Below are 25936 nucleotides of genomic sequence, written 5' to 3'. Positions count from 1 at the left end.
AGTTGGGTGTCAGAGGAAGAAAGGGAACTTCCAGCTCCTTGGGAAACAAATTGCATGCTTCCAGTCTGCCAGTGCTTGGGAAGGAGAAACAACTACTCTCCAGCTGCATTATTCCCTTTGTGAGATGGTTTGGTGCAGGTTGTGTTCTCATCCCTGCCACAAGCTGCAGAAATCACTACAGAGGTGTAAAAACAGCAGCTATGCACACACAGCCTTAGATGGCCACTGCTAGAGAGGTAACTGCTGCTTCTGGTGACATTTCACTGATCATAAACGATTCAAGGGAAGAGAGAGCTGGGAGAGGAGGATACAATAGCCTTTCAGGTTTACTCTATCACATGTATGCTATTCCTGTCTATTGTAATCTCAACACCTAAAGCTTTAAGCAGACCTGGTGGTGCAGCTTTAACTAAGATTTCTTCTTGTTGATAAGGCTTAAGCAGGTAACCCACATCAATAACATAGACTCCATGGATTTGCTTGATCTCCAGTGTAGAATATCATCAGGTGTCCAGGCAACAGAGCGATGGGCAAGAGCTGGCTACATGGTGTTTAAAAAGTGAATCTGTAGAGATTTCTTTCATATAAATACTCCAATCTTAATTGCTTGTGTCCTTAAGCTTTTTTCCTGCCTCTGCTTGCATTAGTCCTCATAAAGTACCTGCCTGCTGTGCCAGCAGCTAGCCAGGGGTAGGATCAGGCTGATGAGCAGCTCCTTTTCCTCCAAAGGACCAATGCCACCCTCTCCCTCTTGGGTGCTAAGACATGCTGCTGGGGCAGGCGAGCACCAGCTGCCTGGGGAATATCTCTTCCCAGCACTGAAAGAATTACTGAGGGCTCTGCATGACACAAACGCTGAGCAATGCAGGCAGCCTTGTGCACAGCAGAAAAAGAGAAGGAATGATGGCCTTTTGCAAGAAATTCATCTTTACTGAAGCAACCATGAGTCACACGAGCTGCCAGCTGGGCTAAGGAATAACAATAGCGGTGGCCTGGACAATAGCAGCTGGAGCTCACAAGGGAGATTGTCTGTCACTGTAGAGAAACAAACTAGAATGTGGGTATGTTGGCAAGTGTATATCACCTCTAAATCCCTGCTAGACCGGGGCATGTTGGTGACTGCCACAGGGTAGCTTGAGTAACATTCTGGAGCAGTTTGAGCTTGATGCTGTTTACAGTTAAGTTAATGGTGAAGCTCCGTTGGTTCCAAAGGAGCGGAACAAGGAGTGATAGCCTCCCCCCAGCACAATTCCTTCCAACATAAGGAAATTGCAGACATGTTAAAATACTAACCAGGTGCTGTAAGCTGTACTGCTATTCTTGTATGTGTAACAGTCCCTGCCTGTGGGCCAGGACCTGTCCTGAACTTCAGCACGGGGATTTCCACATTTATCTCAATAAACAATTGCTACTTACTGTTTCTCATGGCTAAAAGCCACAACAAAGGAGATGGGTGAAAGCTGTTGCTGGTTCAAAAGACATTGCACATAGCCATATAGTTTACAGCAGGTTTTCCAGCAGGTGCTAAATCTATTGCAATGATGGGTTTCAGCTCAGAGGCGGCTCTGCCTGCTTGCAATGAGGGCAAAGCACACCAGGGAGCCATCATCTGAACTAGACTGAGAGCTGATGGAGGCTTTTAAAATTTGTGTTTATTATTGATAAGGTGATGATGTAAAGAGAGGACATGGAGTTGGACATTGTATTGTTTGACCTGGCTGAAGATCAGTCCTGTTCTTTTATAGATTTAAACTTCAGACCTGCGTGTATGTGTAATATCAAAGTCCTTTTGTGTTGTACAGCAGTGTTGTGGCTTAGTGAAGCTAGACAAACACAGAGCTAAGGATAGAAGTTGAACAAGCTCCTGTGAAACCAGTGTGGCACCAAGCTCTAGGAGGTTGACTACATGCTAGGAATTAAAAAATCATGGTGTATTGCATTAATAAAGAGGAATAACAGAGGTCTGTGTCCGTTTGCTGGTTATTTGTTTCAAAGCTCATGAACTGGTTTTCTGATTTTTTTCCTGATCTCTACCAAAAGCTGGTAGCTGGTGTAAGTCTGGCAATATTTGAAAAGAGGGGAAAAACAGCTGACGGTCATTGGCTGCCTACATACTTAAGCATGATCAGCATGCCCAAAGTCAATTTATACGAGCGACCAAGCTACAAGAACACATTTGCCATCACCAGTGACACACCTTGTGTCCTTATATTTGCCGATAGTCCAAGATTATCCAGGGCTGTGATTCAAAGCCATCTTCCTATAAATACTGTATCTTTGGGGGTCACAGGGAATGCTCAGATGACAGCACAAGAGAAGTTTGTTTTAATGCTGTGATTTTTGCTGGGCTTTTCTCTCCATCTTTGTCTTAAGGGGCGCTTTGTGTCCTGTTTGTGGAGCTACAGCCCCTATGTCTCCTGGTGAGTTGATCTGCATCTTCAAGCCTAGGTGCATCATAGAATCACAAAATGGTTTGGGTTGGAAGTGACCTTAAAGTTCATCTCATTCCAACCCCCCTGCCATGGGCAGGGACACCTTCCACTAGACCAGGCTGCTTCAAGCCCTGTCCAACCTGGCCTTGAACACTGCCAGGGATGGGGCAGCCACAGCTTCTCTGGGCAACCTGTGCCAGTTTCTCAGTCCTCCAGTGTGTCTCAGGCCTTGTTCGTTTTTGGCGAAGGTGTGGGACTGCTCCTCCTCAGAGCACCATCTGCCCTGACCAGCTCAGAAATGCACAACAGCTAGTAGTGCAGGAAGGGGAAATGCATGACACACACCCCACTGCCTGAACCCGTGTAAAGCCTTCCCAGGGGATTCTGTGTGTGACTTCAGACATCTTCCTGTGCCAAAAGCTGGCTCTGCGTGGTAGGGATGCCCAGGTGATGGGTTTCTACCTCTCTCGCAGAATGTATTTGCCTTTCCTATCCAGGTTGCTGCTGAAGTGGATGGAGAACCAGAGGAATGAAGTCAGGATCATTCCATAAACCTAAAAGGAAATACATGAGATGGGCACACAATTAAATGCTGAAATGATTCTATTTGTGTTCTATTTGTGCAAATAAGCAATTGTAAGTGCTGCCTATTAGTCCACTCGGCACTTCTGAATTTATGTATTGGGATGCCACATTTTTCTTGAGAGCTGTTTTCTAGTAGAATGGTGAGCACCAATTGGAGGGGAAGAGGAAGAAAAAAGATAAAAAGAAAGACCAACATGTGGTTAAAAAGTATCTGATAAGAATTAGCACAGTACAGCTCAAACCAGGCCCTGAAAATACCAAGAAATGAGATGAAACCAGGAAATTCAGATTTCAAATTCTGACCACAAAACATTTCTCTATGCAAGCAAACACATCTCTCTCTTAATAACATCCTTTTGTAAAGAGAACATAGGGAGAAACAACCAAAACAAACCATAACAAACCCCCCAAACAATCCCCATGTATTGTTTGGAGTAAAAAAACCCCAACAAAACAAAACAAACCCTTAATGTCCAACCCCCACCCCATGCACGTGCACACTTGAGAATGCAGAGGACAGTACATTTCCTCTGTATTTTAACATTCTCCCTGATATATCACACACCAGGGTTACACAGGCAACATATCAAAGGTAAGGCTGCTATGGGAAGGATAAACAAGGGCTGTAACCATGTGCTTTTCCCCAAAAGCCTCTGCCTTAACGTGCAAGTGCCTTTGATTGTGGATTGATATGGGGATATGTATGCATTGTTGGCTGAGGAACAGTGACATCAGAGCAGCTACAGCCCTCATCGCATGCCTCCCTTGCATCCTGCCATCACAATAGTGAACTGTGCAGTGAGACTTCCTCTAGGACACACTTTAAAGAGAGCTGCCTTATCTGGCTATAGCATCAAGCTGTGAAAAAGAGATATATATAATAAAACCTGCTCCCACTTTTGTCTGAATATAGCTGCAGTGAAATTCCTCCTATACCTGAGAAAAATTAGAAAGTGACACCACATGTTCACACATGCCTTTACATTTATAGAGCCATAGCAATGCCTGATGGTTTTCCTAATTTACTACTAGCAGTATAAAACACTGAAGTGTTTGTTCCTCTGGGTTTTATTTAGATGAAGAAAAGTCTTCTAACTCAATAATTGTGCCAAGGCAGACAGAAGGAATTAAACAACCTCCAAATGCACATTCAGTCAGAAAAGGTTGCCCCAGCTGCAGAGCAGCATGGAGATACCACAGCAGCCCAAACCTCCCTTCTTAGTGAAGAAACAAATCTCTTGGTGTGTACTTTTTTTTCTGGTGTGCTTCATCACACATGCAGGGCCCCTGTGTAGAGGTAATTACAGTAATACACCTCTGCCAAGCATGCAAGCAGGCTTGTTTTAATTAGCACTCTCCAGCTCTGAAGGGACATTCCCCATGCAGCCATTGGGCTCCCTCACCACCTAAGGACATGCTCCTCTTGCAGTATCTCAGTTTTCCTTTTGTCTTCCCCCAAATAAGACTCACAAATTCAGTACAGATCCTTTCTACCCAAATCATACGACCCCTCCTCTGCAAGATCCTCCTTCAAAGACGGTGCCTGGGAGCACAGGCAACATGCTACTCTCCTCTGCTGCTTACAAGCCTGTGGTTTACCCACCCACTGACTAAGATGCACCTTCCTGAGCTTATTAGTGGTCATTAAGAGAATGACACCTTCCCTTCCCGCACAGCTCTCCAGCTCCCCTATTGGTGCTCAGTAGCTTTCAAGAGCTTCCAGCTCTGGCCAAACAAAGCGACTTCCCAGGCTGAGCTGGGAGGCAGCCAGTGAGTGCTGGGCAAGGAGAGGCAGCAAGTTTCCTAATACAGACCTTTCACTGCATCTCCTTTTCCAACCCGATCTGCAAGCCCTGCGCCAGGTAACACAGCATCTCACTTGCAGGAGAGGATGCACAGGCAAACCTGGGAGGGTGAAATGCTGCTGCAGCCAGCTCCTGCTGCTCCCCACTCCCATCTGTCATGCCCTGGTCATTAAAACCAGGCAGCAAGGCTATCCCTGCAGGAGAAAACCTCCATCCATCAGCCTGAATAAGACAGGTCCTGGCCCTTTTGTAGTTCTCACAGTGCAGTCCACCACTGCTTGTTTCTCTATCCCAGTCTCCAGAATGATCCAAAATTCTAGCTTCTGGAGGCTAATTTAGGATACGTTTCCATGCTGGAGCCTGCCTCCTGGGGCCAAAGTGAGAAGGAACAAACACATACCGTGAAGCCAATTGTGATGCCCAGGAGCGTGGTGACGAAGTCCATGTGCTTCTTCAGGAAGAACTGGATCTCTAGGAGGCAGTCCTAGGGAGAGAGAGACCCTTTGCAGCGCAGCAGCAGCTCAGCTGTGGGGCTTTGTCCCCACAAAGAGAACTTGCCACAACCCCAGATAGAAAAGGAAACAAGAGGAGGACGCAGCATTGCACAACTGGGCTGATGTGTGATCAGCTCTCCTTTATCCTGCTGCTGGCTGCAACATGGGAAGACAATCACCTGCAGTGTATTTCCTATTGCTACAATACACCTATGATTTCCTTGGTATGATGTGTTTCAGATTGTGGGGGATTTGTGCATGTTGTAAGTGTGGTCATGCAAACAATTTTTTTGTTTCCAACCACTGGAAAATGGAAAGAGGGAAAAGACAAGACAGAAAATCAGAGCACATCATAATGCTAACTACGTTCCTCAAAGACACTAATGAACTGCTCAATTTCGCAAGGTGTTGCAAGCATTAATGTACATTAGCTTTAAGCATGCCAACAGCCCCAAGGAAATCCAGGAGATGTTAGCCAAGAGAGCCATTTAAAAAATTCAAAAGCCTGCCCTTGATGAAGTGATTTGCAGAGTGAAGTAAGAGCACACAAAGCCAGGAGTAAATGCAGTGCAGCTACCAAATGCTGTGGTTCTCTGGGTTGCAAAACGCATGCCCCCAGCCCACCTCCCCTGGCTCACTACCGGAGGGAACACAAACTCTTAGGCGGGGGGAAGGAGGGGAACAGTTACCCTTGGTTTAACTTGGTTTAGTGCTTGGTTTAACTCTGCTCTCCCTTCCTGCTCTTTGAGCTCTTTGGTCTATTCTGCCCCTGCTTCCTGGAAGCAGTGCTTTGAGAGGCTGCCCCAGTGGCTGATGCGTGCCTGCGCATCACCGTGTCCTCTTAGCGTGTGACATCTTTGCCTAACAACAATGTTTTTGTATAGCTGTAGCAACACGGTTTTGTTTTCCATCAACACACATATTGATGCTGGAAGCTTCAGCTACTTCAGCTGATTTGGCTACTCCTGTGGAAGAAAAATCATCATACAATAGCTGTGCTCAGAGAGTATGAAGTCTACGTTATGGCTTCAGCACAGAGGCAGTACTAGTGGCTTCTCCATCAACCTCACTGAGCCACTGAAAAGAGGAGAAATGAATTATACTGGATGAAGCTACTGCTGGGCATCACCACTCTGCTTCATGAGGTGCTCATTTTAGTACTTATTTAATGCTCTGGGAAAATGCAGTTACAGCAAATTCCACATTTATTGTTAGTGAGACACTTCAGACACCTCAGAAAGTATTGTCAAGTGGAAAAGTCCAACATGTGAGCTCAGACACGTGCCATGATATCTCACACTCTGCATATGCAGGAGATGAGGAGGAAGTTGGAGGGAAGTGACAGGCTGCAAACACAGGCATTTTGAAGGGTTTCTAGAACTGCAAAAGAAACCACATCTGCAAGTCTGACACCTGTGATCCACTGGGGCTCCTCCTTACTGAAACAACAAAACCCTACCACAACTAACCCCCAGTCAAAGTAACCCCAAACTGTGGAAAAGCCACAGTTCTCATTAACAATTACTTAGTAGCAGCACAGCCCCACTGCGTGGATGAGGAAACCTTTCCCTTACCTGTCCAGCATTGTTTGGCTGGCCGGGTGGGCATGTCTTGCTCTCAACATTGGTTGTCTCCCCAAATGGAGAATGCTTCCCACAGCACAGGAACTGGAAAAAGAAGGAGAGATCTGCCAGCCACACATGGGAGCTCCCTCCTTGCCACCAGCTGCCACAGCAGAAGGTGTCAGTGATGGGCAGGGCTATAAAAGCAGGGCTGGAAGGAGCAAGGCATATAGGTATGCAATCAACAGCTACAGCAATGGAGGTTAAATTCAGAGGATGCACATGGATCTGGCCCCAAATTTGCCTGTGCTTTTCCAGGCCTGCTGCCTGAGGTTGGGGCCAAACCCTCTCTCCATGGTCACACCAGCTCTCACAGTGGCTAGTTTGGAAAACCCAGGGATGCAAGGACCCCAGTGTTTGTTATGGGCTGGGAGGATCCCCAGCAACACCCACTATGGAAATGGCTTCCTATAGCTGGGTGAACTGGCCAGCTGGGAGTAGAGGGACTGTTTCTCCATCAATTAAAGTAGCTAAAATAAGCGACTGATAGACTGATAAAGCTGGGTTTTGTGCCTGGTTCTCCTTGACAAGCAGGACTCTGGATGTATTGCTCCAAAAGTCTGCAGAGCAAGCACCACTCTGGCTGGTCATGGCTGAGGGCCACCACCATCATCGCAATGAGAAACATTTGCCCTTTTCTGTGTTTTGAGAAGCATGGATGAAAACAGCTTCAGAAAGTACTTGTTACGATGATTTAATAAAACACAGGAGGATAAAGTGAGTTGAGTGGGAGGCGGATGGAACAGTATCTCCTTTACTCAGCAGGAACTCAGGAGTTTCTCACCAAGGGGGTCACCCTCACTTATTTCCTGTGGCTTTGAGGGCAAACATCCTCCCTGTGCTCTGGCCCACCACTCTTGCCCACCTACCAAGAGAAGTCCCATGCCCCAACAGCATCCTGGGTGGTAGTTTTTGGGAGCTTGCTAGCAGTCTCCGCATTGCAAGAGGCCTGGTAGCCTCCTGTACTCCTCAGTCATAGGCTCAAGGATAAACAGAAATAACCAAGTCCAAATACAAGACAACGTGGAATTCTCTTCCTCTCTCTGCCTGTCCAGGGACACAAGAGGTATATGTACACTTTCTCGTACTACAGATAGGGAACACGGCAGAGGGCCTGCTTAGACAGACAATATATATAAAGGGTACTGTGCAGAAGCACTGATGATATTGCATGAGAGTGATGCTCAGGGAGGAAGCCCTCTCCTCCTGTTGATAATCTGGTTGGTCAGACCTGGGAGAGGAAGAGTAGGAAGGGAGGAGCAGACTTCTTAGCAGGTTAGAGTACTCTGTTCCTGAGGGAAAATGAGACTGCAGCATCCATGAGGCAGAGCACAGGCATCAGACCCAGCCTGCTGAAACCTTGGGAAGATACCTCAGGGGAAGGTTTTCTGCTAAGGCTGAGAAGGACAACTTACTGCTTTGTGGATGGCAGTCAGCTCGTGCCTCCTGAAGCTGGAGGCATTCCTCCTCACTTCCTCATACACAAGATCATACACATCCATCATGCTCTCTTCCACCTGCAATGAAAGGAGAGATCTGTACACACAAAACACTGGCACAGTTGCCTCTGGAGGGAAAAACACTCTTGCATCCCCCCAGAAGCTCTCCCAGGTATAGCAAGACAAGCAGTGCAGCTATTATATGACTACCGTGAGCAGTAGGAGCTGGTTATGACTCCACGCATCAAGGGGCACCTAAAACATGGCAAATCCCATGAGAGAGACTGTGATACTGCATGTGTAACACCTTATGTTATGCATGGGCACTTTAGCATCACACTGAGCTCTCACCAGCTGACAGCTGGAGCTTTTCACCAGTTTTGGATTTAGTGTCAGAGAAAACTCAGGTGCCTGTGACCAGTGTGCCTCTGATCTCTTCTGCCAGAAAGGGAGGAAACCATCTCCCCATCCTGATGTCACTGTGAGGACAGGCACACATGACAATGAGGTGCTAAAATATGAAGGTGAGAAGGCCTCAGAGAGTTGGTGTTATCCCAGTGACAAAGCAGTTTCCCTGAATAGGACCAAAAAAATAATGGAGTGATTCAGTGGTGAATCAGACCGTAAATATTTACCCAATGTGTGAGAACTTGCAGCTTGACAGATCCCAGCCAACTCCCACTCGGGTGTTGAAGAAGAAAATACAACAATTGCCTTCAGTGGCTGGAGTCAAACCTCTATTTCTTGCTTTCATTTTCCCTCATTTGCACAGCAGCATTGATCTGAGGGGGCCTGCAGGCAGCATTTGGCTTCCAGGAGGGAAAATCAGATGGAGTGAAGAGCCACACAGAGAGGGATGGGCACCCCAGGAGCAGAGCCATCTCTCCTGAAAGTGAGGCTTTTCAGCTCAGTCTTAAAAGGCTGAACTTGGAAATCGCTCTAGGGGACAAAAAACAGCGACACTGTCTCCTCAGGGTGAAAACAGGGTTATTCAAGGTGATTACAGCCATTACTGCAATACTGCTCTACCCTGATCAGCTGGCCAAAATGCAGTCAACTGACAGAGGCTCATAACCAGGGAGAGGAGAGAGATGGGTTGAGAAGATTACTTGTATCCAACTCATCTCTCTGCCACCAGGTACAGAGTTTAAAAGCTTACATCAGAAAATATTCCACAGCTACCATGGCACAGAAATTGAGTGGCTTTGAGTTTCTCAGCATTTATGTGCAGCAAAGCTGCCACTGCTCCAGGATGCTCCAGCACTTGTCACAGTGTAATTTGTAGGTGAAGCAGAAGCAATACAGCTTAAACAAGAGGCTCCATGATGGAGGTACCACAGATATTCTGAGCCAAGGAAAAAGTCCTTCCAGCAAGATGCACTATGCTGAGCTTTCTCATGCAGGTAAGGATGGAGGATGCTCATTCTGTCACCCCCATGTACCAAAGTGCATTGAGTGGTGTGTGCAGCAGTAAGGCAGGATCTCTAGCAGACTTGTGCACCATCCTTCCCCTGAGCAAGCCTTAAACCCCAATATAAACGAGAACATACAAGGTTTTCTAACTCTTTGTGGGACACAAACCAGCTTTCCACCAGCAGCAATGAAATAAATGGATTCAATAAAAAGAGTGTCCATTTCCACTGAAGAATTGAATAAAGAATAAAGAAAAATTAATAATCTTTGGACCTCCTCCCATGGCCTCGTGTTGCTAAGGAAGGAAGAACAGAGCAGCTGTCTCCCTAACCCAAGAAATTATTATATTTCAAATATCTCAACCCCAGTTTCAGATGCAGGCATAAAGACTATTTTATGTTATGACAACATACAAATAGGTCTCAGTAAGGTAGTGGTGTTGCGTATGCAATTTTCTCATGTTTATATTTGCCATTAGGATGCTGACCTTCCCTACAAAAGGCCTACGTATGGATGACTTAAAAATTAAGAAAGGCTTCAGTCAACTTGCTAGACTCAGGCAAGGGTTCAAGTGTTGAAAGCAAACCAGAAGTCTGGGCCAGGAAATGTTGGGATGGGTAGTTTTAAGCCTTCTGCCTTGGCTGGACTCGTTCCCCAAAACCTCATGAAAACTGGTAAAAATGCTCAATTGCAGTGAGTTTTGGGCTGGATCTGGCTGCTTACTTTACAATCATATTCAACTTAAACCAAGGGAAGATAAGACTTTGTCCAGTGATGTTTCATCTGCAATGATAGTCACAGGCTCCCTAGCAGCAAAGGAAGCTCTGACAATGCCACCAGAACCAATTCACTACGCAGGGAGGTCAATGCACATTACGTGTTTTGTGCTGATAATAAAACTCAGGGCCCACCTGAGGCTTATGTCCTCCTCAGCAGCTGCTCTGGTGGTTGTGCTGCACAAAGCAACCTGGGAGGTGAACTGCCCAGAAGTTGGCAGCTGCCAGACTGGCAAGCTCCTGCCAACTGCATAAAACCATGAGAGTATCAATTCGATCATGAGAGGTCCTGCCTGATGCAGTGGTGCATGCGTGAACCTTCTTCGTTGTACCGTGCAAGGACATAAAACACTGAGACTAAATTTGTTTGAAGGATAAGAGTGAATAGGAAAGAACTGAAAGAACAAGAAACCCATAACAAAGCTATAGCATAAAACTGCTCCAGCTGTTGGAAACAATAAGGGAAGAAACCACGAGCAGTCACCAGTTCTACTGCAGTGATGGTGATGAGGATGGGACCTGATCTGGGAGGCCAGGTCTACTGGAGGCCAGTGGATCTGGTCTGGCAAAGAAGAGGAAGAGCAATTTTGGCAGCAGGCTTGCCAGGCTGGTCAAGAAAGCTTTAAACTAGATGTGCTGGGTGAGGGGGGCATCATCCCATCCCAACACACCCAGTCAGTTGCCAGCATCTATAATGAATGCTTGAAGCAATGTAGAGATATTTCAGCCCCTCCAGCCAATGAGCTGTCTTCATTTGGAGCTTGGCTCAGATGCCTCTATACAAACATCCATAGTATGGAGAACAAACAAGAGGAATTAGAGATGTGTGCACGTCTACAGGGATATGATATTGTTGGTATCACAGAAACAGGGTGGGATGGCTCCTATGACTGGAGTGTTGGAATGGAAGGCTCTTTAGAAAAGACAGGCCTGGCAGGCAGGGAGGGGGAGTTGCTATTTATTTCAATGATAGGCTGAAGAGTATGGAAAGACAACTTCCTTCTGCAAGTAATAGAGACAAGGAGAGATGCCATGCTTGACCTCATGGTCACCAACAGGGAAGGGCTGGCTGGAAATGCGACACTCCAGGGCAGCCTTGGTTGTAGCAATCATGAGACAGTCGAATTCGAGGTCCTCAGGACAGTAAGAAGAGCGTGCAGCAAGGTCACTGCCCTGGACTTCAAGAGAACAGACTTTGGCCTCTTCAGGAACCTGCTTAGCAAGGTTCCATGGATATAGCTGTAGAGGGCAGGGGGGCCCAAGACTGTTGGTTGATATTCAAGTATCACCTGCTACAAGCTCAGGAGTGTTGCATCCCAACTAGAAGGAAGTGCAGCAGGAGGGTCAGGAGACCTCCTTGGATACATAAGGAATTGCTGAGGAAACTCAGAGGGAAAAAAAAAAGGCTTACAGAAAGGGGAAGCAAGGACAGGTGGCCTGAGAAGAATATACGGATGTTGTTCGGAAAGCTAAGGACCAGGTTAGGAAAACGAAGGCCCAGTATCTGAAGGGGGCCTATAAGAGTGCTGGGGAGGGACTCTTCATCAGGGACTCTAGTGACAGGACAAGGGTCAATGGGTTAAAATTAAAACAGGTGAAGTTTAGATTGGATATAAGGAAGAAGTTCTTTACTGTTAGGGTGGTGAGGCACTGGAATGGGCTTCCCAAGGAAGTTGTGAATGCTCCATCCCTGGTGGTGGTCAAGGCCAGGTTGGATGAAGCCTTGGGTGACATGGTTTAGTGTGAGGTGCCCCTGCCCATGGCAGGGGGCTGGAAGTAGATGATCTTAAGGTCCTTTCTAACCCTAACTATTCTATGATTCTATGATGATGATGGTTATCTCCAGGTACATAATGACTGCTAAAGACTTCACTTGCACCCTGTTTCTGAGCTTGATTGTGAGTTGGCTTCTCAGTTATTTACTGATATTTTTCTCCATTTTGTAAAGCAGACTAAAAGAACTCATAGCACAAAGGATTAAATGGAAAATGTTTGTAACAGTAATTTTCTCTTAGAATGTGTGTCTGGGCAAGCCTAAAAGTACAATTTGCTGATTAGTTGTTCTCAGAATTTCTATCTAGCAATTATATCTAGCATTTACATTCAACCATTATCCAAATGCACAAATCAGATGCTAGTAAGGGAATACCAAACTACAAAGCCATTTCTTAAAGGAGTGAATTGACTGTAGTTCCTCTACATCATCTTTCTGATTTTTGCTAGGAACAGTTGATTTTGAAGGGGAGAATTGCTGTCTTCATACAACACAGAAGTCTGTTTTCAAAGAGTACTGCAGAGATCTTTCTCATATAAATGTTTCAGGTGTAGGTATAAAGTACTAAATCTCAGTATTTATCACTGGCTGTTTCCTTCTTTACAGGAGACTGTGCCACAGAACATACAAGAGGTCTGCTTTAATGAGAAGAGACATACAAGAGCAAAAGATTGCACTAATGAACCATCACCTTAGCAACTTTTCTGCCTGGGATGTATATACTCAGAGCTGTAGCTGAGCTCTGAAGCACTGGTCACACATGGCAGCATCTATCCAGGCCAAAATGCCCTGCTAACTCATGCATACCTTACAAGATAAAAAATATAACCTGAAAGCATAAGACAGTCACCAGATGTTTTCACAACCTATCCTTATCTGCAACATTGTTTTATACAGCAGATGTAAGTTCATCCCTGCATCTTCCTTTGCTCTGGGACATAACATAGTGAAGAGCTAGCCTGTAGCACTGCTTCATACTCAGTTGCTACCTGCAGCGTATTCCCATTGTGCACTCAACTGATGGGCTACTTTGAGTCCATTCCCTCAAAATTATTTTCTTTTTTTGTTTCTTATGTCAGGTGTTGGAGAAAAAAAATAATAATAATCAGGGTGCTTCCTTCATGGTTAGGCAACAGGATGCTTTTTGAGTTTCAGTGGTTATATTAAATAACATCCTTTAAGAAAAGCACATCCCTTAACTCAGAGTGTAGTTAGCACATAATGGACCAATACAGCTGGAGAAGAGAAAGACTGAGCTTCTTTTTAAAAGGTCTTATGCTCCACAAACACATAAGTATCATTATGGTTAAGCGGATTTTCCTGTTCCCAATGACATGTTGTGACCCACTGCTGGAGGAGTATTACTGGACAAAGCTCTCCCTTGGAAGATGCTCATCAGTGAAAAATACCAAGAGCTGAAGATGAAGCATCAGCTGGATTCTAGCTTAAGAAAAAACTCCAGGTGAAGCAGTATGGAGGTCACACCTGAGAACAATTCTTTTCCTGGACGAAGATGGGTGAAATGTTCCAGCCCTAAATTAGTAAAATAATTGCTGCCTCCCATTTCTGCCTGTGTTCCTTAATGAAACACTCATTCAGGGATTGTATCGATGGGTTGCTGAATACAACAAATGGAAAATCACCACCAAGATTGATGAGGCTGACTCAGTGCAGTTGGTTTTTTCACTTACAGTAAAAAAAAAAGGAAGGAATTTTGAGATTGTTTATCATCCTCTAAATCCTTTATCCCCGAAGAAGCAGAATTTATGCCTGCAGGAAGGCATTTACTCTAAACCATTAGTGTTCTTACCCTTGGCTATTAGAAACTAAAGCAAATTTCAGTCTTACCTCCTTCAGGAGGAAAATTGACATTCTTGACTTAGGTTATTTATCAGGATATTTTTTACCTGTAACTGGATTTGGAACAGAAATATCAGACAAGGAGTTCAGCCTTCAGTTCCTGATCCCTTTGCAAACCAGAGTATCAATGAATCCTGCTGCCAGCAAATGCCTGTGCCTAGGCAACCTGAGCTTGTCACTTAGATGTACATTGGAAAACTAACGTAGACTGGTGTCAAGAACAACAGACTGAAACTTACTCAGTGAACCATCTTTGTGACAATCAGCAGCCAAAACTCCCTCTGCAAAGCTGGAACTCAAGGACAATATAGTGAAAGGAGATGTCAGGATTATCTCAAAGACAAGCCTGTCTCTTTTCTGCTTAACAGGAACACCCTTGACAAAGCAGAGCAGGAAGAGCAGTACAGCAAGCAAGAGGAGGATCCTCCTCTCCTGTTGCTCTTCATGCCTTTGAGGTACCAAACCAAGCATATGTGCTGCAGCCTCATAAAAAATGGCAACCTCAGCACTTCATGTTCACCAAGAAAGATATACTGACTAGCATCACTCAGGAATATCCCTTCAGCAGAGGCTACTGCAGACTCCCTTGCTTAGCTATAAACTGCAAGTTAGACAGTTAAGATGGAAAACCAGAATAAAGTGGTTAATTCACTCAAAATCTTTCTTGCTGCAGTAAAAAAAACCCACCACACATCTACACTTTGCTGCCTCTGTCTTCCCTTTCCTCCCTGGCATGCAGAAATGCACACCTTCACAGCATGTCAGAAATGGGGTTAAAGGAGGGAGATGCAACTGCATGGGTTTCAATAAGGCAATGGTGGAACTGCAATGAAATAGAGGAGGTAAAACTGCTCTGGGCACTTTAGCAAAGTAGTAGAGCAACTCCCACCACTTGTACTGAGCACATGGTAAGATGGGCTCCTCCCCACCCCCTGCTCAACCAGGACATCATTGCCTTATTCAGCACAGTCATTACAGCTTGCTGCAGCTTTGTACTTCCTTCACAGCTCCCTCCTCTCCAGCCTTCCTCAAGCCAATCAATCTAAGTGGCAGAAATACATCCAGTGATGCAAACCAGAGCTGCCTTTGCGGCCCTCCATGGAAAACTGCACAAGAAGGTGCTGCTCCCCCTGACTGGTGGTGGTCATTGAACTGGTCAAATGAGAAGACTCAGATGAGGCTTTTAGCAAAATGATTTTCACTTTTTCTTTCAATATCTATCTAAACATAAAGATTATATATCTATATATAGATATGTAAACATATATATATGGACTTTCCCCACTGTCTGGTTTTGAAAGAGGACTGGGCAAACCCTGACCATGTTATGGTCTATCACTGAGGGAATACACAGAAGGAGAAAAACCATCTCAGAACAAAAAATTCAGGAAAAGAAAAGCCTTACAAATCTGATTACTTCTGATCCTAGCGCTTCCATCAGGTCCTTGCACAAAATATTTAAAACAAGGAAAGTGCTCAGCTGTTACACTCTCACCTCCTCCTCACTTCTCATCTCCAGGTCTCAAAAAGAACAGCAAAATCCTAGCTGCATGGGTGTTATACATCCAACTCAGACAGCAGGCAGGGGTGCATCAGAGCCATCTCTGTGATACTTGGATTCAGCCAGGAGCATTACTTTCTGATTTTGGGAAAGCATCAAATACTTTATAGGGAAGTATAGAGAAGCCAGGCAGAAAGTTAATCAACCCCCATTAGTTTTTCTCACTAAATCCTCCAGATCTATAGCTGCACGCCTTGCAAGTGACACCAGACTCATTGTATCAAGGTCCTGTTTTTATGGGTTGGAGGTGAGGGGAGGAATTGTTTCCCTTTTTGTTGTTGGATTTTTTTTTTTTTAAACAAACTAAGTATTTCACAGAATCGTAGAATAGTTAGGGTTGGAAAGCACCTTATGATCATCTAGCTCCAGCCCCCCAGCCATGGGCAGGGACACCGCACACTAAACCATGTTGCCCAAGGCTCTGTCTAGCCTGGCCTTGAACACTGCCAAGGATAGAGCATTTACCACTTCTCTGGGCAGCCTGTTCCAGTGCAGCAGCCCCCACAGCAAATAACTTCTTCCTTATATCCAACCTGAACTTCCCCTGTTTAAATTTGAACCCATTACCCCTTGTCCTATCACTACAGTCCCTGATGAAGAGTCCCTCATCGCCACCCTTGTAGGTCCCCTTCAGATACTGGAAGGCTGCTATGAGGTCTCCACGCAGCCTTCTCTTCTGCAGGCTGAATAGCTCTGATTTTCTTAGCCTGTCTTCATATGGAAGGTGTCCATTTTATAAGAGAACTGTGAAACCAACAGGCTGTATGACCCTTTGTGCTCACATCATTCAAGACAAACAACAGCAATTTATGTACCTCCCAACATCGTGGAAAATTATCCTGGTAATCCTTATTCTCTCACCCACAGCACTTGAAACCAGTGCCACTTTAGACTGCTTCCCAACAGGAAGTACTGAAAAACACTGAAAATAGTTTTGGCTTAAAAAAACAGTTGTATCAGCAACAGAGCTAGCCCTGTGGGAGCACTGTCACCTTTGAGCTAGTGCTGGCTGCTCTGCTGTGATAAGCATCCTAACAGCAGCATGAAGGTTGGACAGTGCTATGGTGATGGTGACCATCCGAGTGGTCTCAGGTACTGAGGGCTGACACTGCTGGAGACAGAACCTCCAGCTAACACTGTGCCACAGAAAGCAGCAGAAATGGGGCCATGCGGGTTCAGCGTCAGGGCAGTGATAAATTATAAACCCATGAGTGCAAATGCCTGAGTGGCGCCTCAGACAAAAGAGAGCAGTGTCTCACTGGGGGGAGTGGGCTGTTATTGTGTGATGAGAACATAAACACCAGGAAAGACTCACAATATTTAAAAACCCTATGGAAGGGGGAGGGGTTCCCCCCTCTCTTTTTCTTTCCCATGGACTTCAGAGACTGGGCAAAGCTTTCTGCTTCCCTTAAAGTGATTGTGCCTGGCAGAATAACAGCAAGAGCAAGGAGGATATTGGATTATTCACAGTGTTAGCACAGCCAAATCAAATAGCTTTCTGGAAAATAAGACCGCCATGAGTGGCCACAATCCTGATGCAGCATCACCAAATCATAAACCAAAGGAAAACTATCTGTATGCTTTGTGTCTGCTTTCAGGAAACACCTGAATGCACCTTCAGCTTGTAATCAAGTCCCATTAAAGTTTTTACAACTTAAGCCTGCATTTAAGCATTGCCTTCAGATGAGACAGACTGGACTCTGTACAAGTTTGCTCCTACACACAGCAGTGGCAGCAGTTACAGACACAAACACACCCTGAAGAAAGCACAGGCCTGGTTTGCCACTGGAAGGATCTCTAGAATCCCACTTAAGAAATTACTGGGAAGTGCTGGGTCACTCCTTTTATATCTGCAGAAACAAGAGATGCACATGCTGCTTTTGTGTGTGCAATGACAGGATTTGCCTCCTGGAGACCCAGGTAATGCTGCTCCTGGCTTTGCAAAGGTGCTCATTAAAAGGAAGAATCTGAGGCAGCCTAACAGCTCTGATCCCATATGCAGGGAAGGGAGCAGGAAAGCTGCTCTTTTCAAGAACAAGCCCCAGGTGTAACAGTGTTTATTATTTAATAGCTGCAACTGCTAATTCCAGCTTTGCATCTCAGGCCCTGTTAGAAAATCACCATCTCAAAAGATATCCCCTCGCTCACTAACAAAGCATAAAAGATTAATTTCCTCTTCCAGCAGGAGAAGGGAAGAGCAAACAGGTTCCTGTGAAGAAAGTTTCAAGCAGAGCAAGACTGCGGGAGAACCAGGGTGTGCATGAGCAGCTTGTGTTCCCTGCCCATAAAAAGCTAAATCCTCATGTTTATTCTCTGAGTACAAGCAGTGCAATGCAAAGAGGCTAATGCCCTTTCACACATGGAGAGCCGAAAGGCACTGGTGCAACCTCCTCTTGAAATCACCCAGTAACCTGAGAAACCATTTGATAATTAAGAGATTGCGATATCATTGCAGCCAGTGCAAATCCAAGAGACCTCTTCATCCAAAGGACGTGGGAATTAGGCCTTTATGCCAGAAGTATGGCAACTATTTTCACTGGTTTCAAGTTTTCCCATGAGTTGGGAAATCATAATTTCATTGGTTTTAAGAGAATGTTTACCTCTGAATCTCTGCAATTAAAAATGATATAAAACTTGTACTGCAGCTGCAAGGCTACCCTTTCCTCCAGCTTCTGTGGACAGGTTTTTTAAGCAGCACCTAATGGTTAAGGAGAGAAGGGAAGATGAGGAGGAGGCAGCAGAAGCCTGCCCCATCAGCACTGTCAGATGTGGCATAAGTATGTTCTACATCTTTCTCCTCATCCCAGGTCCCACCTGCATAGAGCCATGCTGGGAATGGCAAAGAGACATCACCTAAACAGGCAGTGGTTTGTGGGAAAGATGCTGCCATAAAAATAAATACGGGAAGCAAGACAGCTCTTTGGCTTCAGGAATCGGGAATTCCTAATGTAGCTGAAAACCATACAAAACCCTCATCATTTCTGTGGCTACCACAGCTGTCCTGTCAAAGGTGCTCAGGTAGAGGTCATCCTCCCTTGTACTTTGGTCTCTTGTTCATTTTGATTGCACCATCATTGTCATTTCTCAGATAGGTTTGTGACACTTTCCTACCAAGACCACATCTCCCACTAAGACCACATTTTGGCCAGATAGGAAGGGAAACCAAACGTGTTACTTCACTCCTGGGGAGACCCTTGTCTCTGCTATGTCAAGACACGGAAAGGGATCAACTCTCTTAAGTGATTTGGGCCAGGCAGAAGAGTACATGAGAGTTTCAAGGAGTGTTGTGTGCAACAGGTGAGCATGGGGCTCAGGAGCAAGCCAAGCTAGAAAATACTGAAGTGTGAACAGCTCAGGACTATGGCTAGCAGGAAAAAGGTATTTAACAACCTCCAGATTGCAACTGTTTTCATTTCAGATTTTCCTCCAAGCAGCCAACCTGCCCAGAGAAGTTCTGACACCTTTCTAAGTGACAGCAGCACCTATTCTGTTGGTGACGTTGGCTAAGAAGCAAAGATGTAAACTGGGGGTAGATTCTAACAGAAAGGCTGCATTATACATGCTGGCAAAACAGGGAGAGGATCTGGGATGTTACATTGACTTATTTGTTTTTCCCCATTTTGTGCACCATTTCCTTTGCAACCTACCAGGCAAACATATTTTGGGAATGGGTAGGTTAATAGTTCCTCATTAAAAGCACTTTAATACAGACAAATGGATGCAAAGCAGCCTAAGAAGACAGTACAGAGGGGACCTGGACCTCACAAAACCCATTCACCAGCCACATGTATGGGTTGACAGAGGAGGAATAATTACAATACTGAACAGAGAACATTTTAGGATAAAGCATGATAAATGTCAGATTTGTTACTTATTGCTGCATGTCTGGTACATGTTATTTTAAGAATAAAGACCATGCGACACCAAGTCTATCTGAATGCAGGTAACTTGAGATTTAAGCAAGTGTCATCTGTCTGAAAGAATTCTGAAGGAGCTACAGAAGGTCACAAAAGCAGAAAAGAATGGGAAATGAGAAGATTCACATTTTGTTTACAATGCCAGGTCTGAGAATATCAAATATGTAAAAATAACTATTTTTTTGTCCTTTTTCCCTGTCCTGTATAGCTGCTCAGTAAGAAGTGCTCTAAGCAGGGCTCTGAAACAGCCACAAAGGCAAAAATGGCATCTTTCTTTCATCATGTTCAAATAACATCTATCTACCACCTCTTGAAAATAACCATCAAAACAAATTTTCAAGTGGCTTTTCCATTTCGGGTGATTTTCTGTAACAGGGTCTGCTTTTGAAGGAAGTGGAAAATGTAAATGGTTTTATAATTCCTGTTATCAAGAGGAATAAACCACTGAGAGTATCTGCGGTGGCTTGGTGCAGGAGGGACCTCACATATCCCACCTCCCCGCTTGCAGAAGAGGGGAAGGCTCTGCTTTCAGCATTACCTAAATTCAGCACCTCACCCATGTGCAGGAAGACGAAGGGATCTACTGATGCCAGCTCAAGCTGGCATTTCCAAACTGAACAGTCTGATTTTCTTTTCACTGGGAAGTCTATGTGTTTTGCATGGGAAAAATGCAAATTTGTTTTAGCTATGAACATGGGGGCAGTAGCCCCTTGTTGCTTTCAGAGGCACTGATTCAGGCACGTGCAATGGGCATATTCATCCACATTCAGTTTTACATCCCCACATTCTCTTCCTTTCTTGGTAGCTGCATGAATCCCATCAGGCTTTCAAGACACCTGTCAATTTGGCCAAGTTTGATTTTTTCCCTTGTACTACCACAAGTAACTATTTCTGACAGTACTGTCAGGAGGAGGCTGGTGAGAGCACCTGCTTTAAGTTTGCTCTTTACTTTGAGAAAGTCAGACAAAGAAACAGCTCTATAACGAGACTTCAGGAGTCTTCCCCCTGCTCCTGTCAGTTCTGTGGAGCACTGCACTACCTGCCTTTGTCCTGGAGGGACAGTCACATCTGCATTTCTCTCTCACATCTGCATTTCTATCACTGGCAAGACAGGTTACCTTTCAAGCACAACCGAATTACCATATGTTTTGTAAGTGACATGCCTAATTAAATCTTTCCTCATTTATATTCCCTGGATATATTCCTATATTCTCTCTGGATTTGGGAAACAGAGAATTTTGGCTACTAAATATTAAGATCAATTTCTGCTTTCCCCAGCAGCCTGCTACTGTGGCCCCAGGGATATCCCAGGCACTGGATATGGATACCCACTGCAATGCCCAGGGCTGTCCCTTAGCAACTCTGTATGCCTCAACTCAGCTTCCCCAGAACCTTCATCTCCTCCACCACGCATCTATTACAGCACCAGCAAACTCAGGGTTAACAATTCAAACCCCAGCTTTCTTGCATATTTGGCTTCATACAATCTTCTCTTTCTGGTCCAGCATGACAGCAGCCCAAACACCATTTTTCACACTGGAGTTTTTACTGTACCACTGCTGCCAATTAATAAACACGTCTCCTGGATATTTCTCCTGGCCATTGCCAGAGACAACCTGAACTGCCACAACCCACCATGACCTTTGAATAGAGGCTCCCAAGTGGCATTATCAGGAATTAGAGCTGGCTGGAAATGACTTTTCAAAAGTCAAGCATCTCATTTGAAACAAAACAAAACATTCCTTGGAAAAAAAATCCCAAAGCTATTTAAAACAAGACTTGCATTTTGTTTTGCCTTTCGGGACAAAGCGTTTGCCCTCTGTGAGAGTTTCCATGGCTTCTCCCTTCAGATGACACCATTGGAGAGGCAGCTGATAAAGGCAGCCCTGTTCTTGTAAGGGATGGGTGGAACAGAGCACGCATCTGATAGGTCTTGGCTTGGATGTCTTAATTAACACCAGATGTCCCTTTTATGGGAGAAAGGGTTGCTGCTAAAAAAAATCCCTATCTGACGAGATGCTGGTGGTATTTCCTAGCAGGCGATGCTTACCTCCGTGCTGTGCGTATATCTCCAGCAGGCAGCTGGGACCAATCCACAGAAGGCCAGAGCAAAACAGAAAAATCCCTGAGGATGAAGAGGGAAAATACCGTCAGTTAAAGCATGGGGAAAAAAAATACCCATCTGAAAACACCATTGGGATGTATTTAATACACTCGTTTGAAGAAGTTTATTTACAAGTTAGAGCTAAACATCACTTTCTTTTAATATTCCTCATAATGCTGGTTACTTAAAAGAAATTAGATGGACAATAATGTGGTTCTCCATCAGGAGCCTTCTAATTAGCCTGTGGTCATTTGAAGAGGTTGACCAAAAAAGCACCCATCTTCCTGCAAAACGATTAACCTATTCTGCCCAGATTCCCCTTGGAAAGATTAAATAGAAGGAGAGACAAACATTATAGTTACAGTATGCCTCTCTTCTGCAGAAGGACCGTGCTCCAGAATAGCATCTTCTTACTCACAGGATTGAATCCCCAAAGTTTAAAACCTGGTTACCAATTTCAAAGGAGGAAAACCCACACAGATAGTCCCTGAAGAAGCAAGTACCCTTCCTTGAACCAGCACCATCTTACTTAGACAACAGAATGACAGAAATATAATCAAGGCTAGCAACTGACCTTGAAGAGTCTAAACAACAACGGAAATGATGGAGGAGGTGTCTTGACTTTTGTCTTCTTCCCTAGGCTTGAAGAGCTGGAAGTTATGTGCATTGTCTCTTTGAACAAATCTGGTCCAAAAACAACCCCAGCCTGATATAAACAGCCTGTGCCTGTTGTGACAGCTGCACCAGAGGATCTCATTCACATAAAAAAAAAGAGTGCTTGTAAAGCATTTGAAGGCCAAATGGGCTAATCAAATACGAATCCAGAGCTTTGTCTTGGAATGGCAAAAGATGATGAATAAGCAGCAGTCAAAAATTATTGTCCTTACAAGTTTTTCCATGAAACTGTCCCTCTTCCAACACAAAGTTACAAAGTTATGTAGCAAGGGAAAATTACCGAACTGACTACAGATTATTTTGGTTTCTTTGTTTTTTTCTATGAGTTTTTTAATAGTATGATTTTAAAAAGATTAAATCTTTAATGAAAGTTTACCAAATTCAAGCTTAAGGAGAGGAAGAAGAACATTGCTGCTGCCAACCCTGTTTCAACAAAAACTTGCTTAAAAAGTGTGGTAAGAAAAACACAGACAAACTCAGATAACTCAAAACTCCCAAATTCCTCCATATGCAGCACAAAAGGAAAATGTATTGAATCAAATCCTGGAAATGAATGAGAACATGCCAGTAAATTGCCTTTTGCTGGTTCTTGTCCATGAGCTGCCTACTGCTTTTCTCTGCTTGGCAGGCCCTGCCTCGGGGCTTTGCTCCAGCAACAAGACTACCATTGGCATTACTCCACTTTTTTGTGGCTGCCTCGTTTCAGGCTCTGCATCAAATGCTGGGGAAAACCCTGGTACTGCTCTTAAGAAAAGCTTCAATTATGTATGTCCAGTCTCTCCTTTTAATTTTTGGCAGCTGCGTGACCATATAGGTGGTGAGATCACTCGCTGCCTTGCCAGGAGATGGGATAACATAAGACCCCAAAGGAGATGAAAGTTTGATCAAACACTGACATGACGAGGGGGATACAAGTAGTGATGATGTGGAAGAGCATGCAGGGTGAGGTGGCATGGACCAAAGCATGTCACGACCAAGCCCAAATCCAGCTGAGATAGGTGGCTTAACCTCTGAAGGTACAGCACAAACTGAATGGAGGAGGTGAGATTACATGAGCATTTCAAGTTGCTCCTCACTAGGAGCAGACCCTCCATTTTGCAACTCTTCCTGCAATCTCACCTCAAACAAAAGGCATAACAAAGTCAATGTTTTCACCAAAATCAAGCTCAAAGACAAGAAAAAAAAAGAGGGAAAACAATAGCAGAAAAAAAGCAGTACTGACAGCAATGTGAAAGCTCTTACACACATCATTCCAGTAAAGGTTTAATTGAGGGGACCCACCATGAACCTGGAGACTGAGAACAGTGTGTCAGTGGCACCACCCAGTCTTTCTGCCCATGCCCTCCCTTCCTTCCCCCATCAGCTCTTACAACATCTCTCTGGGACCAGAAACCCCAGCAGATTAAAATCTCCCTTCTCATCTTCCCTTCCTCAGCTGCACTCCACACCTCAGTCCTTCACCTCCAGCATCAACTCTCCCTTTATTTCCATCTAGCTTCTCTGGGAATACCAAGAGGTGGCCCCTCGGGAAGACCCTGCTCCAACCAGCCAGTGCAGAGCAACTAAAAGTCTCCGAGAACATCTTATAAATTAATTATAGGCTGCTTTTTCTCTTCCCAGCCTAAAGGCTTTTGGAAAAGCAACTTTCTAATTACATTAGAAGACATTCAAAAGAAAAAAGGAAAAGGCATCACATAGTTTGCATACAAAATGTGGAAAGGTCAAGGCTGGTTCACCATCTCCCAGACCCTGGGAGCTCCTCGGAGCCGGCTGCAGACTGCTGCTTGTTCCCTTTGCAGGAGGCAGCCACATCAGCCCTGTGGAGGGCTGTCACCATCCAGACATCAATTACTTTTATGAATGACCTTGTTTCCATCCTTGCTACAAGGAACAATTTGTCTTTGAGAGGCTTGACAGAATGCACAGACTTCTCTGTTAGCTGGTGTGTCTTTTAATTCACCTTTCTGGTGCTTCCCCGACAGTTAAGGGGGTCCCTTAACTCAGACTGGGTTCAGCAGCTCTGCCACACCCCTGCACTCCCAAGGAAGAAGCCAACCTGTGTCCTGTTCAGCTCCAGCTGCTGTGGCCACGGCAAGGGCCAGCTCCCTGCCAGACTTCACAGCCCAGGGTCGAGGAAGATGGGAGCTAATTTCAGATTGCACCCATCCGGTTGTGTCCCTCTCTTCCTGACCCAGTTCATCTAAGAACACACACTGGTTTTGCCTTTCCATGCAGCAAACATGAGGCAGTGATCTCAGTCCAAAAGGGGAATCTGTTTTCAGCTCCAGCTAGACACATGGGCTCTGCCTATGCCTGCTTTCACTGAACCATTGGATGCCTTGCTTGGGAGTGCTGAACCAAGAGGGGGGGCACAGGAGAAATACTCATTGTGCAAGCAAGATGCTGAAGTGAGCTGCAGTGTTATTAAGGACTCTCTACACACTTGTCTGCAATAATACACCTGGGCACAGTAAAGCAAACAGCCTGTGCTGTGTGCTGGCCCTACTGACATTCTGGGTGAAAAACTCAGCTATATCAGGCATTCATTAAGGCCTTTTTTCCACAGAAATTATTTGGACCTGGTACTTGGAATAGCTACTCCATCCTGAACATAAATTCTGCTGTACAGAGGGTTTTTTAGGCTGGAAAGTTCAGATACAAGAATTTTACCTGGGATATTCTAGCTCACTGTTTGTTTTTTTTTTTTATCTCCCCTGTCTCCATCTGACCAGATAACAGCACACTGTGCATTAAACCTCACTGGAACCAGAGTCTTTTCCGTTGTACAAGCAGTACTAGCAAAACTGCAGTTTTCCTTCCGTCTCCTCCCCTTCAATAGCAACGTGGCCTTCAGGGGCCCTGAGAGCTGCAGGATGTTTACATTCAGGACTGACTGCATGATGGACCATGGATCTCACCAAAGAGCAGGGTTTGCCAGAACTCGAGGACAGTCAATAAACCTGTCACTACTCTCCCTGTCTAAGAGGAGCTTTAGGGATAATATGCAGGTTTAGAACCTAATTTTTATCCTTCAGTTCTCAGTTACTTTCTAGAAACCTCACAAGCATCAGTGAATGTGCAATAGTGTCTGTCTGGTCTGTTGGTGCTGCTCATGCTGCAGCAAGACAAGCTCCTAAAATATGAGTGCTTTAGTCAGTATTCTGGTTTCTGACCACTGTGCATCCACTGCCGTTATTAGGACAGCACCATTAAGGCCTGCAAAGACTGAGGGCCCTCCTTTGCATATACACAAACCTTCAGATAGCCAAGCAGGGTGAGCATTTATAATTTAAATGGGGGGGGGGGGGGGGAGGGGAAGGCCAGTAGGGAAACTGAGACACAAGGAGGAGGTAGGATCAACCCAACAGGTCAGTGACCAGGGCAATGCTCCCCTAAGCCCATTTGCATCCTTGCTGGTGTCTCCCCAGGGCAGCTGGTTTACCAAGTGGCATTGTGGTGGATTACCCACAGCTATGCAG

At 45.1% G+C, this 25936-nt stretch overlaps 1 protein-coding gene across 1 annotated transcript in view; it reads right to left on the bottom strand.

The window, feature by feature from the left end:
- Positions 1-1584: 1584 nt before the first annotated feature.
- TSPAN32 (tetraspanin 32) overlaps positions 1585-25936 on the bottom strand; it is a 30732-nt gene continuing 6380 nt past the window's right edge. The window contains exons 4-8 of the mRNA XM_005149198.4: positions 21729-21803; positions 8354-8455; positions 6891-6983; positions 5223-5306; positions 1585-2986 (exon numbers count right to left, since the gene is read on the bottom strand). Coding sequence (XP_005149255.3) covers positions 2891-2986; positions 5223-5306; positions 6891-6983; positions 8354-8455; positions 21729-21803 — 450 coding nt within the window. The 3' untranslated portion in view covers positions 1585-2890. The remainder of the gene's footprint in view (positions 2987-5222; positions 5307-6890; positions 6984-8353; positions 8456-21728; positions 21804-25936) is intronic.

Source organism: Melopsittacus undulatus, chromosome 4 (genome assembly GCF_012275295.1).
Source record: "Melopsittacus undulatus isolate bMelUnd1 chromosome 4, bMelUnd1.mat.Z, whole genome shotgun sequence".
Classification (NCBI taxonomy): domain Eukaryota; kingdom Metazoa; phylum Chordata; class Aves; order Psittaciformes; family Psittaculidae; genus Melopsittacus; species Melopsittacus undulatus.
This window is presented reverse-complemented; position numbering and strand designations above follow the sequence as displayed.